The 17,380-nt window shown below is 37.6% G+C and overlaps 2 protein-coding genes across 2 annotated transcripts in view; both read right to left on the bottom strand.

Moving 5' to 3' along the window:
• Nucleotides 1-11,024, bottom strand: part of LOC107703283 (rho GTPase-activating protein 1-like) — a 14,524-nt gene extending 3,500 nt beyond the window's left edge. The window contains exons 1-12 of the mRNA XM_016505853.1: nt 10,940-11,024; nt 7,645-7,789; nt 6,731-6,823; nt 6,559-6,646; nt 4,583-4,714; nt 4,388-4,474; nt 4,146-4,244; nt 3,909-4,019; nt 3,472-3,548; nt 3,160-3,237; nt 2,930-3,058; nt 2,597-2,700 (exon numbers count right to left, since the gene is read on the bottom strand). Of these exons, the coding sequence (XP_016361339.1) occupies nt 2,597-2,700; nt 2,930-3,058; nt 3,160-3,237; nt 3,472-3,548; nt 3,909-4,019; nt 4,146-4,244; nt 4,388-4,474; nt 4,583-4,714; nt 6,559-6,646; nt 6,731-6,823; nt 7,645-7,780 (1,134 nt within the window). The 5' untranslated portion in view covers nt 7,781-7,789; nt 10,940-11,024. The remainder of the gene's footprint in view (nt 1-2,596; nt 2,701-2,929; nt 3,059-3,159; nt 3,238-3,471; nt 3,549-3,908; nt 4,020-4,145; nt 4,245-4,387; nt 4,475-4,582; nt 4,715-6,558; nt 6,647-6,730; nt 6,824-7,644; nt 7,790-10,939) is intronic.
• A 1,533-nt stretch (nt 11,025-12,557) lies between these two features.
• Nucleotides 12,558-17,358, bottom strand: LOC107703282 (prothrombin-like). The gene is made up of 14 exons (XM_016505852.1): nt 17,178-17,358; nt 16,918-17,075; nt 16,708-16,732; nt 16,285-16,356; nt 16,036-16,141; nt 15,718-15,848; nt 15,052-15,366; nt 14,559-14,669; nt 14,325-14,451; nt 14,062-14,229; nt 13,734-13,907; nt 13,134-13,312; nt 12,949-13,019; nt 12,558-12,821 (listed from the first exon to the last, which is right to left on the bottom strand). The coding sequence occupies exons 1-14, from the start codon at nt 17,296-17,298 to the stop codon at nt 12,666-12,668; spliced, it is 1,914 nt and encodes a 637-aa protein (XP_016361338.1). The 5' UTR covers nt 17,299-17,358; the 3' UTR covers nt 12,558-12,665.
• Nucleotides 17,359-17,380: the final 22 nt, after the last annotated feature.

Below are 17,380 nucleotides of genomic sequence, written 5' to 3'. Positions count from 1 at the left end.
AGAGCTGGCGACTTCCGGCGACACGAGCGACAGTGACCGTTGGCGACAGAATGTGGGCGTGTCAAGCGATAAAAGTTACAAATTGTTTAACTTTATGCAAATGAACAGCAAATTTCGCGAGCAACAACCAATAGGAGTGAAGAATCTGTCAGTGGCGCACACACGTCACCGTCACGAGTGCAGGCAAGACAGGACAGATTTCCTGAGTGATTTCACTGTTTTATATGAATATGATTTTACTGTAACCACATACATGGATATAAAAAAAAAATGATGCAGAGAAAATAAACTGTTGGCTGTCTATGTGAGTTTGATTCATACATAGTGGTCGACCGATAATGTTTTTTTGACAGCCGATGCCGATACCTTAGAGAGCAGGGTGGCCGATATAAAGCCAATATATATAAGTATATTTTTTATTTTAATTATCATTTTTATTTGTAATGTAAATAAACATACTTATACTGTAGATGACAACTTCCTGATTCTATAATTCTATTACAGTATTTTTCACAAATAAAGAAATATTTTAAAATATATAAACAAAAAGTAAGTAAACACTGTAACCAACAGGGCACTTGGGAATCTTGTGTGCATTGGGAATCATATTGTTTCAACTAAAGCCAAGGTAACACTCATTTTACATGCAGCACGCAGTAAAAATGACACGAATATGACAGTGTGCAAATGCATAAATCAGCATAGTTTGAAATAACGAGTTTAAAGTTGATCGCGCGTCTCCAGTGAAGCTGAACTCTCCTCCTGTCCGGATTCAATTCGCACGGATCGACTGTTACGCAGAGCACACACGATCAGGCAATATACAAATGCACACTTCACAAGATCTCACAGCTGGATTCGACTAAGTCTGAAAGGTTTGTGAAATTAAATGTTCATTAGTCATTTAAAGGTTTGTTTAAATGATATGTGTATTTGCTGAATGCTGACGGCAAACGAGAAAGTATTATGTTTGCCTTTCTGTTACTAATAATATAAAAGCAAGCTCTGGCGCTGTCATTCTCAGCGCCGTCAAAATAAAAGTCCCGCCTCGAACACATCGGCCAAGCAGAAAAACTTATTGGCCGATGCCGATATTTGAAAATGCCAAATATCGGCCGATATATCGGCCTTGGCAATATATCGGTCGACCACTATTCATACATTGATGGTTCGAGTTGTTAATTATATGATGCAGTGAGCAGTTTAGCACCGGTTAATGATTTAATGCACGAGCACTGCTGTAGTTTATATAACAACACTCTCCAACAGCAGAATGGTACTTTTATTTCTTTTAAGTCTAATTCCTAGTCATAATCGAATGATATCTTAGTTTTACCGGCAATATATAGTTTGTGATTGCATTTTATATGTCCAGATATGTCCAGACGTGCAGTCTACCAATAACATTAGAGCGACAGCAGTAGGAACGCCCACAAGCGTCTTCACAGCACAGAGTCTAGCGACATACGGAGAAAAAGTCGCTGGCAGTGTGAACGGGGAACGGGAGAGGTTTCAGACACAGCTCCACTTCACTTCAGCGCCAGGCGTGAGTCAAGCAAGCGCGGAAATGGTACTGTGCTCACAGCGCGTGCTCTAGCCTGTATCTTTTCATATCAAAGCGCAAAATAAACTACGTACATGCAATGTCGTGGTCAGTTAAGTCATGAAGTTACCAAAAAGGCAATTAAAGCTGCCTTGAAACTGCATGCATGTAATATATTTTATATGAGTCACGTTTAAGAACGTCTCTGAAATGGTTTTCAAAACAGTCCTGGAGCAGCCCAGCACTGTCTCCCTCATCTAACACACCCGATTTAACTCGTCAGTTCATTAATAGAGACTTTAAGACCTGAAGTGGGTCAGAAAAGGTAAAAAAGATTTGAGAGAAATGCATGCATGTAGAATCCGCGTCACGTTCAGCAGCGGCAGCTCTTAAAGAAATAACAGCCAAAATAACCTAATAACCAGCTGCTGTAATGTCTATTAATCAAAGGACAAAGAAAAAAAAGAGGAAATAAGAAATTGTATAGCTTTTTATATTTAATTTAGAATTTAGTTTTTGATCATTTCAATTTCTGTATATTTCTGCTGAAGGGCACAGGTAAATATGACATTTATTATAATGGGTTTATTTATGTGAAGATTGTTTTAAGTTCACTTAAATTAGAAGTTATTTTTTAAAGTCTTATAAATGTTAAAATTGATAGCTCTCAATTATACTGTAATGTTGAATGGCTATTGTCAATGGCAATTTTATAGAGAAATCAGTATTGGTATCATTGATTCTGGCCTTCAGTAAGATGCCATTAAACATTAAAAAATATACTTTCTTTATGTTGTTTGTACATTCATTTGAAGATTGAATGTGAAATTATTGCAATACAAAAGTATATTTAAAAACTTTAATGTTAGGTAGGATTAATCGCGATTAATTTCAGTTAATAGTAACTATAGTTAATAGTAATTTTTTTAATCGATTGACAGCACTAATAATAATATGTAAATATATAATAAATATAAACTTAAAAAAAAGTTAAATTGAACTTTTAAGTAAAAATTATTTTTGTTGAACATTGCCGATTATGATGAGCATTACCTGAGCAAGAAACTGTATAAGGAAGCGCAGTGATGCATAGTTCTCCTCAGGAAGTGACATCAGCATGTTCCGAATCCTTTCTGCCTGAGACTCTGTGTCAACATCTGATAACACAACACACATGGAATGCAAATCAAGTTTGTGTGAATGTGTGTGTGGTCATGTCACTTTCAAGGCTCATTGTAAATAGTCTACATGCAAAAGCTGTGGTTTTAACAATCAGTAAACAAATGTCAGTATAGTAGGTGTACAGATGTGTGTGTGCGCATGTATGTGAGCTTTCTGGAAGCTGCTGGTGTTGGTATGTGAGTGCATTGTGTTTTGTGTTCTCACTGTGGAAGTTGACAATGTCGTTGTAGAGCTGATAGGTAAGCAGCGGCTCTGGAAGTTCTCTGAGGAACATCTTTAAGATCACAGCTGCCAAGTGGACATCGTCCAGCTGAGAGAAACTCACTTCCTCTCCTACAGACACACACACACACACGCCACATTCTAAGGACTGATGCCAATCATTCTTGTGAACAGGAAATGTGTGAGGATTCTTCCGCATCACATGAATTTACCTGAGTTATATTTCACCTTAACATCCTTAACCAAAGAAACATTAGCAGAACGCCGGAATATTCCCTCTGTCTTAAGACCTACAATGAAGATGGGAATAAAATTCACATTCTCAATTTAAGAAAGTAAATAAATAAAGTTTACACTATTCTATAATAAATTTGGCCCATTATTCCACAACCCACCCCCCAGGCTAAACAAAAAGACTACTATTAGTATATCCAACCTTACGTGGATACATACAGTACATTCACGTTTAGAGGTACGTAAAAGGTTTGATTGAGCCATAAATCTGACTTGACTAAAAGACCTACCATTCTCTTGCAGGAATCCAATAGTATCACGCATAACTAGTGGAATTCCCTCTGAGTCTGCCGCCCTGTGTCTCAATCTGATTACAAGCAACAATACAAAACATCATCTAAATAAGCAAAAAAAAATCTAAATAGCAAAAAAGAATTTCTCAGTGCACAATCTAAATGTAAAAATGTTTCTATTAAATTCTGTAGTATAAATTCTCAATCTGATTACAAGCAACAATACAAAACATCATCTAAATAAGCAAAAAAAAATCTAAATAGCAAAAAAGAATTTCTCATAGTGCACAATCTAAATGTAAAAATGTTTCTATTAAATTCTGTAGTATAAATGAAACTGTCATCTTCAATTACATTCAGGAATAATTTCTTGCTTTCAGTCATTAACAGCAGCTGTGTGAGATATGAGAGGAACTGTTAGCGACTTAACTTACACTGACAGTGGAACGCCAAACTGCTGGAACGGAAGCGGAGGACTACGAGGGGGAGAGATCGGTCCAGGGACGACAGACGGCTTCAGGGACAGACGGATCTTATCATCATACCTACACAAAGAAACTCCTGAATGCACCTCAAAATAACTTTTTAATCTGGGCTAAGATATGACAGTGTGATTCGAACACATGTATAACTGTGTTTATAAAAGCAAAGCATATCTAAGAATTTCTTACTCTCGGACTCTGTTGGGAATCACCAGCTGATCACACTTCACAATCTCCTCCAGCTCACTCAAATAATTTATGTAGTTTAACTTACGGCCGAACTTAAAGCTGAAAACAGAACATAAGCACATCCATCTGTGATGTATTATGAAGTATTGTGCATTCAGGCTATAAGATTAAGATTACAGTACAGATCACACTCTACAATCAAAGTGAGAATAAAATAACATTGAGCATAGTGTAGCACTGACCTGATAAGGGGTTTGAAGAGAATAAGGATGGTTCTGATAAGCATGGTGGGATGGACTATGTACAGCGCCTTGATATTTTTCTTATACCTGCAACAGACACAGCAATACTGAAGCTTGACAGAACCAATAAGGTTTGCTCTCGTGTGCTGCTGTTAAAGCACTCATGAGCCTCTCACTAACAACACCATCACTCACTTCCTGTCGAACTCTCGATAGGCATCCCGAAGCCAGCTTAGAGAGGGCTTGTTCTCGCTGGTCAGACCATGATGGAAGTAGATGAGGGTATAATCACTCTCCACATACTTATCAAGAGTCTGCTTCAAATACCTGCACACAAATATCAATAAATGCACACACAAAATCAAAAGTTGTCTTTTTTTTACCACGAGTTTGAGTTCATATTAGACACTAAAACAAACAGAAGGCACATCTGCACTTATTAGCATATTTGTGAATCAGCTGTCAATTACTGAAACTTCAGGTTTTATTTATAATCTTCAGAGTCTGACATTTGCTCTAGATTTCATTACACAAACCATTCTGTTCTCAGACAACTCCTGAAGTTCCCAATAGGGAACTGAACTAAGTCTTGATTTCACTTCATTAAAAACTTCATTGTCTTTGAACATTGTCTTATGGTGCTTTGGCCCATTGAACACATGATTAATTTATAACTCAGCATATGAGTGGTTGACTGTTAACCAAAAAATGAAGAAAGGAAAACCTCATGAATCGTCCTAAATACATTTCTCATGGGAATATACATTTTGGCATTTTAAGCTAACTTTAATCTTGGAAGAACTGACAGTTAATCCCTGAAATCTTCAAATTATGTGACATATGGTGTATCATACATTTACATAAAAATGTAAAATACTTATTTTCAATAATTATTTCATTGAAATAAAGTTTCAGATTAAGTATCAATGTGGTGAACAAAATCACGTTATAATTTTAAAAAACTTTTGACAACATTTCCAACAAACTCTGATTATTTTATCCGATTATTATTTTGAATGTCACACCAGGATAAAAAAATAAAAATAAAAACAGTATTCTAAAATCGACATAAGCTTGTATATTTTAACATTGAACTGAAAAAAATATATATGTACAACATATCAATTAAAATCTAAATATATTATTATTAACCAAATTAACTGCACAAACAAACAGAAAACATCAGTTGATATATCAAAAGCGCTGATATATCTTCTCTTTCTGTCTCTATGGACAACTTCTCTCCTTGGATCCTTATAAATGTTTTCCCTGTACTCTTGTTCCCTGCACTTGACCTTGATCTTTAGAGTGTCTTGTGATCATCTACATAGGACAGCCTGGACAAGTTAATGCAGAAATATTAAAGGGGTCATATGATGCGATTTCATGTTTTCCTTTGTCTTTGGAGTGATACAAGCTGTTCGTGCATACAGAAGATCTGTAAGTCGCAAAGATTAAAGTCTCAAACCCAAAGAGATATTCTTTATAAAAGTGAACATCAGCCACGCCTACCTAAAACGGCTCGTTCTAACACGCCCCCACATGTCTACGTCACTGTGTGGGAAGATTTGCATAACACCGCCCAAATGTTCACGCAAAGAAAGAAGGCGTAACTTTGATTCTCGCTGTAGTATTGTTGCCGCCACCATATCGTGGAGATGCTGTGTGTTTCGTTGCGAAAGCCAAACTACTTTGTTTTGCCTTTGAAAAGAGAGAAAAACTAGAAATTAGTGGTTAAGTTTTATTTACAACACTGTTCCAGAACAGTACAACCCAAATATTCGAGTGTGTGCAGCGCATTTTACGGAGGAAAGTTTCGTGAACCTGGTAAGGGGCGTAACATTTCCGTCACACGCTTGAGGTATTCGGCCAATCACAACACACTGGATAGCTGGCCAATCACAGCACACCTCGCTTTTTCAGACCGATGAGCTTTGTAAAAATCGACGCTTTTCAGAAAGGCGGGGCATAGAGGAGCAACAATAACGTACAGTATGTGGAAAATAATGTGTTTTTTTAACTTTAAACTGCATAAACACATTTCATTACACCAAATACACAAAATAATGTTCTTTTTAGCAACGTCATATGACCCCTTTAATTATCAGGCGACACAGTGTATTGAGCACATCTAATGAACCACATAAATGAAGTAGAGCAGCGATGCCTACATGAGAAGTTTATGATGATCCAGCTGATGTTGGGGAGGCATGCGGCAAGCATTAAAAACAATGACCTTCCGACCAAAGTTATCATCACCTAAAAAGAAAGAGAAAGATCAGGAGATTTTAGAATTACAATTAACGCTAGCTGGTGAAGCTTGTGCATTTCATAATACCTCACCTGCAACCTCCACAATCTGATGTCTGGCAATGTCATAGAAGGGGTCATCCCAGGGCAGATGTGATGTGCCGCCAAGGCTTTTAATATCTGACGCTGCAGGAAAGACTATAATGAATGCTACATTTCAAACAAAAATAAAAAAACATGTAACTAAAACGATCATAAAATATCCCAAACACAAGCTATAGAGTATATGGCTATAGAGTGATAGAGGAAAGTCAGCCTCTCAGATCCCACTTGGCACTTTGCTAGCTCAACCAGATGATCAGGATTTGAAATTAACAACCACCAACCCAACAAATGCGAGTAAAATCAGCCGTGGTATCACATACTTTGTTCATTCTTGAAAAGTAATTTTTGCATGTATACTAGTGATTGTGTTCACTGCTTTGGACTGCTGCCATAAACTTGAGAACAAGAGTACAGAATGACGCATCCGGTGTGCCATACCTGCTTCTCATCCAGTGTGTGACCTAAGCCCCTAGGAAAGGAAGCCACTTTTTCTGAACCGTTCTGACTTTTCTTTTTTTTATGGATGCAAATGGAATGAATTAATTCAGTACACTGGCTTTTGTGAGGATATAAATTGTCAGCCTGCTAATCTTCAACGTGTTAAACACTAAACATTCATTTTGGGGTGACCTATACTTGGAATTACAACAAAAACCAAACAAGAATTTGGTTTTAATTTCTACTGTATTTTTATTTTATTTTTTTGACGAATACATTTTCATGGTATTGGTAAACAATGGTTGACTGTCATAAAATTTAAGGCCAAAAGTAAAAGACAATTACTTCCTTTTTCTTACACTGGTTTATTCTTTGAAAAGATCAGTATATGAAACTAAATTTTAAAATTCTTATTATCCTGTATGACACACAAACACGCACAATTCCCACCACCATGCACTCACCGGATTTGCTCAGGCTAAAAGGGTCATCTGGTGGCCACTGTTTGTCCTGTACCAGTTTGAGCTGGTCCAGGGCAGCGCTAGGAGAGTCATCTCCTCCCAGATCATCCTGAAGGTCCACCAGCAGGTCAGAGGACATGATGGTCCTCTTAGACAACACAATTCACACACAAAGGTTAGACACAGAACAGCACGTTACAATACCACACAATGTTATACCGAGATCTGTGAAAGCTCAGCTGCCTTCACACTAGGTTCCTGTCTGTCCTGCATAAGCCTGGGTAAATGCAGCATTTGCACACGGGCACACTTCCATGTTCAGTGACTGACCACAATGTCAAATGCTGAACAAGTCGTTTGAGTTTGTTTTCATAACTCAATCTTGCTAACTATTAATCTGCCCCCCATGAGAACTGTTTAATAGATGTAAGGCTGCGTGTACACTAGTGCATTTTTAAAAATGGCGTTTTAAAATGAAAATGATCCTTGTGCATACTGGCGTTTCCACTGCGTTTCAGAAAAGATCAGGGTAGTCAAGGTATCGGTATTGAAACTTTTTGAACGATGCCCAACCCTACTCACAAAACTCAAAAAAAAAATAATAAAAACTTAACTTCTTCATTGCAACAATATCACATTCAAAAGAACAGGTAAACTGTTGCATTATATTTTATTGTTAAATTAGCAAATTGTGTCCATTTAAAAAAATCATGATTGAAAAATTATTCATTTCCAGATCACATAACCACTAGCTGCTCTGCCATGTAAGCAAACTACCCCCAACAATTAATACCATTTGTTCTTTCTAAAACAGTACACAGCGCATCCATTTGAAAGCTTGCCCGTAGATTTCATTTCATCATCAAATGTTTTTATTTGCCACAACCATAATGATCACAATCAATCTTCTCAGCATGCTAGTGTTAGTTGTTCATGTCGGCAGGGTCAAGATTTGCGGAACTAAATTCTTAATAATATTATTATTTCTTATGTTATAATTACATTCTTTTAGTATTAAAACATTGTGGCACTGTGAATGTGCTATATTTTTTAATCTGTGTGTAGTCACAGGGCTACTAGTGCAGGCATCAGTAGGGCTCAGACAGTGATCTGCTGTGACAGTCCCTCGCTTTGGTGCCACACGGCGATGAGTCCGTCCAGCCGTATACTGACAACAATTCTAGGTTTTACCCTTTGCTCCTATTTATATCCTCAACCCTTGAAGAGCCAGTTTCACATTTACTAACATCTGTGACAGCCTCTATTCTGCTATCTCTAACTAATGTGATAACATTAGAACAGTCTTCAGGTGATGTAACCCGGGTCATTAATCTGTCGCTCTGATTAAAGAGCATCTCAGTTATCTAGCCTTGTTGTAAATACTGACAGCAATCTTGCTATAGATTGCTTATAGTCAAAGAAACCATATAAAGAAGCTTTCACAATTCTTAGGTTACTAGTTGGACTATCGTTGATGTCTATACTTGATCGTACATCTTTTGGTTCTAACCAAACAGCACCGTCCAAAATCAGTCCTGTCCCACTCTACAGTGCCATCTAATTCATTAGCCAGTTCGAAAGATCATCAGCAAAAACAATGCGCCTCTTTCACAGTTGTGCTTCAAGGCTGCACTCAGTGAATCAACCAGCACTTCAGACAGAAACAAAGACCCTAAAGAGAGCTTAAAAACAAGAGACCTAAAGAAGAAGCCCCAAAACCTCCACACCTCCAAAATCAACTACACTTTCTAAAATATAAAGACCACAATATAGAGCAATAACTGCCAGAATAAAATCAATAGCTAGTGCTTTTCTCATGTACTAATGAGCTTATAATTATTAACAAACTACATACAATCAAGATTTCACTATAATTTATAATCTTATGAACAATACTACAGGAAAAAAATATTGGGATCTGTGCTTGATTTCTGCTCATTCTCATGGTAGTTCATCTGTGGCTGGTCAGTAATACTGAGTGCCAGACATCGCTAAAACCAGCTCCATATTGCTGTAACGTTCCTCAGTCATAAGTTACTAGACATCTGCAAAAAAAATGCAAATGTGATAATTATCAGTTCTGTTTCAAGTAGAGCCAGATGGTTCAGATGAGCTCAGCTGACAAACACAGTGAGATGCCACAGAATAATCTGCAGAATGAATCAGACGAAAGCAAAACTGAGTGTGAGGTCTAGAGCTTAATAGCATCATGTGATTCTGCTAATCTTTCTGCAGTGTCACCATCCACACATAGATTCAAGGGAGAGAAAAACATAACAAATGATCTCTGCACGTCTCAGATGATCGCATTAGCAAACTGGTAGATTAGCTGTGATAAGGTCATTTGCGTTAAGGTAGAAATTTATTAAGGTAATTAATAAATTGTGAGGGTAGGATGGATATATGAAGGATTGCCTTCACTAGTTCATTCTAAATGGCCCTGCCGGTGAGACAAATTGTTTTTTGAAAGTATAAATGTTCCATGTACGTCTCTCAATTAATGTGAGGTCATAAAAATTGCATGCACAATAATAATAATATAAGAACGAATGGCTGTTTAAAATAGTTTTAGATGAAGTATACCATGTTACACTGCAGTGCATGTCTGTCAACAACCCAAAACCCCTTTTTTGTTAAACAGGTACTGGTACCTCCATGTACAAACAACCATGGTACAGCCAAGATTTTACTATTACTTATCTCATGAACAATATTACAGGAAAAACAATCGACATTTGGGATCAGGGCTTGGAGCTTGATTTCTGCCCATAAAGATGGTAACGTTAGTCTATGTGCGATTTATCTGTGGCAGGTCAGTAATCTTCTGTCAGACAACATAACCGATCATGTTCTTCCAACTTTCAGAGTATTTTAGTAAAATGACAAACGTTTACTCTCTTTTTGATCGTGTGATGTAGTTACACGTCTAGACTCTAGACGATCAGGACAGATAGTGTCAGCGTTTCTAGGGAAACGCAACATCTGGACGTGCAATCGCGCGTCTAACCAGCAAGAACAGTCAACATGTCGGCATGTGATTTAAATAAAACGCAACAGTTTAGGTCTCAGTGATGGCGTTCAAGCAAAAAGCCAAATGCCGCACATATTTGCTCGTTATGATCATTCGACAGTCTGCTAAGCTAACTAGCTGCAAACCTGTTTCATCTTGACTCAACACAACGGAAATTCTAACAAGTGTCGCCCTGCCGAATGACTAGAGGCTTATGCGGATCAGAGAACAAAACGCTGAGCAAAAAACTACAGATGTTATGAATCAAATATGGAGAAATAAATTTACCTAATTTTCAGCGCTCCCTATAGAAGTCTTCACAACTCAAATTTCATGCGGCACTTCCGGTTTGCGATCCGTGTAGTTCAGTGTAAACGGCCCGGATGCCCGAGGAGACGTATGACCACACCCCCAAGAATGTGTTGTTGTTGTTGTTGTTATAATCGTTGAACAACAGGTAAAATGGGCCACATATTAAGATCTAATTGTCTAAAGCAAACGTGGGTTCAGTCAGGTCTCTTTTATCATAATGTGTTGAACAGAACAAGAGCCATAAATGTTAGAAGTCTCCCTCTATGTCAACACTCCTTCATTCTGGGACCATTGAATCTGTGCAACACCATTATTGAATTACAGTTACATTTAACCTTATAAGAAATGTATTAGTTTACATGAGTTTGATTTAAGTCTGTTCAGCTGAGGCGATTGCCCTGAAACTGCTTTACATTTATTGTAGCATTGCATGACATTTTGGTGTGAAATAAATTCATAGATGAGAGCGTTCAGTAATCAGTTGCACGGCATCCTAAATGATCTTGGAAGATGAAAAACTATTTTATTGAATTAATCTTAATAATTTTGTCTGCATTCCCATTTTACTCTATTAGTAAATTTACTAATAGGAAACTTTATGGCTTTTAAGGGGAGACACTGCAGGCAAAAACGCAGTTTTTTTTCACGCACCTGTCAAGTTTGAGATTTTGGGCTTTTGGGTGTTTCATAGTGTTTTTTAAGACAAGTGGAAAGAAAACATCCAAAAGACACTGTTAAGTGTTTCTTTTATAGCACGTTATCTATTTGTTTCAATAGATTTCAATTACAATTCATATTTTTAAAGTCCGTTTTCTCAAAAAGTTTTTTCTCCTACACTGAGCCATAAATCTCCACTTCAGTAGCACTTACACACACCAAACTTTACATTTTTATTCCTGTCTATATCCTGAAGGTTTTTACAGAGGGATTCGTTCATATATAATTTGCTTGATTATATACAGCATTTTATTCCCCCAAAAATTGTGAAAAAATATAGTGTTTTCTGTCCATTCTAAGCATTTTCTGAATTATGGAGTGACAAAAATGAGATACCCAAAATTCCCTCTGTAAAATCTTTTGACTCTAATATGTAAAAGAACTTTGAAACTGACATCATCCAGTTTTTAGATTTTTTTGTACTAGAAATGTATGCAAATTAGCACATACTTCATTAAATAATGACTCATTTGCATAGTTAAACCTAACATTTTAGAAAACTTGTAATGCAAAAAATGTTTGAAATTATCAATGTAATCAATCAACTGGGCAAGGCGATAACTATTAGTTTTTTTTTTACCCTATTCACCTGCAGTGTCTCACCTATTGCACATTTTTCTTCTTCTTTCAAAGCATCTCCGCAAAATACAGTGGATTTGATAGCTGTGAAAAAATAAGAGCATCTTTGGTGTGTGTTGTAATCACCCTCAAAACTGTTATCATTCAAGTCACTGTTCCTTCTCTATTTCTGTATGGCAGGAACCTGGCATTTAATTTAATTTAATTAAACCAGAATTACATGTGTTTCATTATAAACAAGACACCTGCCCATTCTCACCTTCAAAACACAGAAAGAAACACCATGCTCACACACTGGTATCAACATACAAAGAATTCAGATTTATTTATCCATTTGCAGGTTTGATCACATTTGACCAAAGTGTTCATTTATTGTGTGGCAAATATGTTCTTCCAGCTTGGAAGATCACTCCTCATCTGCTGAGCCTGTTTTGTCAATGACTTTTTTCATCCAGCGACGCATACGGAATAAGTGTGTGTAGAATCCATATTTGCCATCGCGGTCACAGCCCTCACCCCACGACACAATGCCAGTCTGATACCAGCGTTTATCTGTAGGACTCTGTGGGCAGTAATGGGTTTTAAAGGACAAGATGTTCAAATATAGAGATGTGAGTCCAACAAACAGAGCTTTATAGGACACTGATAAGTCAAACTTGTTTGAGGAGAGAAAAGCATAAACATTATACCTTCATCACAAACGGCCCGCCACTGTCTCCTTCACAAGCGTCACCTCTTTTTGTATCATCTGGCTGGTAACCTATAAAACAAAAGATGACCTTGTTGTGACACCTGAGTGCAAAAGCATCACACAAGCTCTCAGCAAATGAATTGTCTAGGGTCTAAAAACCATGAAGAATATGAAGTATATTACCAGCACAGAACATGTTGTCAGTGATGATGACCGAGGTGGAATTGCGGCACATGCTCTGATCCACAATGGGCAAGTGAATCTGTTGCAGCACTGATGGAAGATTGGTTGGGTTTGAGGTCCACGATTCCCTCAGGTTCCCCCAGCCAGTCACACGGCCCTTGTAACCTGCAAACATCAAACTTCAGAGAGAAAATCGGTCAATTACAGCTATATGTATACTGTCAGTTTGTTCTAAAGTTATGCTAAAATGCTTAAAGGGGGTTCAAGGGGTTAGCATCACTATGGTGTGAAGTTTCAAAATCGGATTAAAAATAAATGCATGTTATTAATCTTATTGTGAATGATTCATCCATGATTCATCAGACTTCTCAAATTGTTTAGTATGCTGAAACTCCACCTGTTTCTTACAAACTTGATCAAACTTGCATTCATCTACCTCCATCCAATCAACAACCGATGAGTAGAACCAAGTCCCTGCCCTACATGATTTTCTTTTCCAATAATCTTTTCACTTGTATATACAGTATGGAACAATATATCTGACGCTACATCTGTCTCATTGTAAATATATATCTATATTAAACTACTGTATTTTCTTACTTCTTTGCAATGTTCTTGGTGGGCAGACAAACAGGGTGGATCTCAGTCGTAAAGGTAACAGGTTTCTTCATGTGCAAAAGAGCAATGTCTCGGTTCAGGTTTTCCTTCCAGTTATATTTAGGGTGGACAATGATTTCATCAATGGCCACAATCTTCTCAGTGCCCCTCTCATACCTGACTCAGAGAGACACAGGAAAGGGTTTAAAACAGCTTAACCTTCTGTAAACTGATGTTTCTAAATGACTTGGCATAAATAAAGTATGTATTCGTGAAAAGTCCAGTGAAAATAAATATATAGAGGTTTTCTAGAATTTTTTAAAGACCTCACTTGGTACGAGAGTGTTTTCCCAGGCGGACGATAATATCATTGATTGTGAAGTTCTTGTTCCACGGTGGGTAGAGAATGCAGTGGGCGGCAGTGAGAATCCATTCATCACTGATCAGACTGGCTCCACACAGCAGCTCCTGAGGACTACGCTTATACAGCATCACCTGCCTGCAAATCACAACAAACACATCATACAAAGTGCAGCATTAGCTGTCGAGATGATCAATAATGCCAAGATGTTTAAAAGCAGCCCCTGTATTTACCATGGAGCACTGGCCACTTCAGCCTCCTCTCCTCCCACTATTCTGGTTCCAGAGTATGACATTAGTAGCTCCTTCTCGTTCTTATCTTCTTTGTTGATCTTCTCAAACAAGGGGCGCACTCCACACTCTGACAAAAGACAGCTTAATCATCTTAATTTTCAGTTGATTATAGAAGAACTCAAACTTCTAGTGATAACATCCACAAAACAGATGGGGAAGGTATCAGACTCTTACCTTGCTCTCCATTGCCAAAACTACGGAGATTAAAGAAAGCTTTCCTTTTGTCTCCGAGAGTTGCTCTCTCTCTACCATCTGATTCCTCGACAAACTTGTCCAAAGGGGCATCTGAGGGTGAATGACAAAGACCCAATGATGTTCAGTGTTGGCTTAGTGGTGTGTTTATAATTTATGGCTAATGCACTTAGGCTTCCTAAACATTTGAAAATGACATTTAATCCTAATTTAAAAACTTTGGCCCAGATGTCACTTTCAATGAATCTCCAAGGTTCAAGGGAAGAAATGAATATTTTTGTTGTTGAAGGGATAGTTCACCCAAAAATGAAAATTCTGTCGTACAGTTCCAAAGAAGAAGATATTTTGAAAAATGTATTCTTTTGCGTTCAACAGAAGAAAGACATTCATACAGTTTTCTAACAACATGAGTAAACGATGACAAAATCCCTTTAATGTATGTGTGTTTTTGTAGAAGGCAATACTGTTCACTCACCGCACATCTCCAAGTCACAGTAATCAATGGTAATGTTTCCGCCTGCTCCCTTTACATAGCACCAGGGACCCTCCATATCTCCATCTGGGTTTCTGCAGTGGTTCTTCACCAGCTGAACTTGAGGCAGCAACTCTTTCCCCTTTGTTAAGGCCTGCACTTCTGCTGCGGTCCACTGCAGGCATGTGCGACCCCCCAGAGTCACAGACAAATCCCCCGTGTAGGTCTCCCCATTTCCATCCAGACAGACTTCAGTCTTCAGGTAACGCTCTTCAGGTTTCACAGTAGGTGGTCGAGGAGGGGCAACAACAGTCTCACCTGAGGAGGAAAGAGTGAGATGATCAGGGCAGGTGGGCCAGCATAAATGATGGAATGGACATGTAGAAACTGTTTTTATGTATTTACACTGAAGCATAAAATGTGCCATAAACACAGGGCACAAATATGTGTCAGTTGCTATCAAATATTGTAATATGCATGTTTTAGTAAGTCAGCAGTCATTTAGCAGATCCAAAACTACATCCAGTACACTTACTACTGCAACAATTTCCTCTGAGCAACCTGGTTCAGCAACACAACGGTGATGGCTCAACTTTCTGGTTGCCAGCACAGTGCTTTAGTTATTGCACCACAGGACATTTTACTGTAATGTTTTAGTGATTTCTCTACCGCATTTTGGCACTCTGCAGGACTCCCTCCTGACTGTTGGGTCTCTTGTAAAACACCAAGGGCCTTCAATGCTCTTATCTGGGTTTCTGCAAAAGTTCTCCGGTAGCTTCAGCTGTGTCACATTTAATTCGCTAGGGGGTACAAGACGGTCATAAGACAGAAGAGCTGCTTCAACATCACTGAAGGCTTGTAAAGCCAAATACATGAAAACAAAACAACCTTTTCTTTACTGAAAGCATTTGTGTTTTCTATTCAATCAACATAAAAAGATTAAAGGTGGTTCAACACAAGAACAACAAAAACAGCAGAAGTACATACTGAATCCTGTGGGGGAAGTTGCTTTTCCAGTACTGGCATGACTTTCCAGACTTAGTGACAGACACAGTACCACCGTAGTTTTCACCGATATTAATGTAACAGTCTCCTGTTAATCACACATCCAACTTATAGGGTTATTTTGCAACATAGAAACTAAAGCTTTTACCAAATATGTCTTTGTGTTACGAGAAGGACTCATTTTAGTTTTACAAACATATTCTGTGTTATGTAAGTATACATTACCCTTACCCTCTGTTTGCACACATACTCTCAAACTGTTGATATTTGGTGGTGTTCTGGATAATTTTGTTCCCTCACACACTGTGGAAAAAAAGATTAAAAAAAACAACATCTTGGAACAAAACTAACAGAGGTGCCAGGTCAGCAGAATCAGAACAATTTTGTAAAGTTATAAACAGTTAATATTCAAAAATAGCTCAAAAATAAAGGATTGCCACTTCCATCAATGATATTTGTTCACAAGCTGTCATTCTTAAGGTATGTTTATAATTGCTAATGTTTTAACCTGATACTAATCTTTTTAATTTGTAAATTGAGCAGGGAAAGGTCAGTGAAAATGCACTTTGTCCCTGGTTCAATAGAAACTATTTACACAAAATGTTGTCACTGTTTACACTGAAACTTTCCATGATGTGATATATATATTCTTACCCAAATATTTCGGCCAAAAAATCTCCTGTGAGGAAATGGTAGAAAAAAAAAAAAATATATATAATATAAAATATTAGATAAAAATGAATTATACCACACATAAAATATCTGTAATTCCATAAAGACATACCATTAAAAAAAAAGTTATACATTTAAACATTTCCATTTATTTTCAACTGCGGCTAATCTGTCCACAAGGGCATTGCTCACCGTTTTATCAACCCTCTCGAATACTTCTCGAGCTTCCTCATGATCACAAATCTCTTCCACACACTCTCTCTCCAGATTCCCTGGTTTTAACTCCTCAAAAACAGTGTTAGCCCTCTTTGCCCGAATGATCTGAGAGGCTTCCTTATTGTCAATGAACACTGAGGCACAAAAGTCAATATTTCTCCAAAAACATTTAGACTTACATGTAGAATCATCACATAATAATTTTATTCTTAGCCTAAATCTCGGTTAATGCTTACCATTATGACACAATGCGAGTTGGAGAACTTGTCCAAGAAGTAGGGATAGTAGGAGAGTTGCTGGTTTTGCTCCCATTCTTGAGTATGACTGAGCCTGTAATCCTGAAAAAACTTGGAGCATCTCATCAAATCTTATCGCCCACTCAGTCAGAAAGCCCACAGCTGGATTTACCAAGTTAATATTGAACTACCAAAGTTCAAAG

Source organism: Sinocyclocheilus anshuiensis, unplaced genomic scaffold, assembly GCF_001515605.1.
Source record: "Sinocyclocheilus anshuiensis isolate Anshui unplaced genomic scaffold, SAMN03320099.WGS_v1.1 scaffold947, whole genome shotgun sequence".
Taxonomy (NCBI): Eukaryota; Metazoa; Chordata; class Actinopteri; order Cypriniformes; family Cyprinidae; genus Sinocyclocheilus; species Sinocyclocheilus anshuiensis.
This window is presented reverse-complemented; position numbering and strand designations above follow the sequence as displayed.

What these genes read in the sequence shown, in the direction of transcription:
- LOC107703282 (XM_016505852.1), bottom strand. Translation starts at nt 17,298, where the DNA reads ATGCTCCAAGTTTTTTCAGGATTACAGGCTCAGTCATACTCAAGAATG. An exon ending in AACTTCCCCCACAGGATTCA is followed by an intron (nt 15,849 to 16,035) that starts GTATGTACTTCT and finishes TGTACCCCCTAG; the next exon opens with CGAATTAAATGTGACACAGC. An exon ending in CTGTGACTTGGAGATGTGCG is followed by an intron (nt 14,670 to 15,051) that starts GTGAGTGAACAG and finishes ATTCACCCTCAG; the next exon opens with ATGCCCCTTTGGACAAGTTT.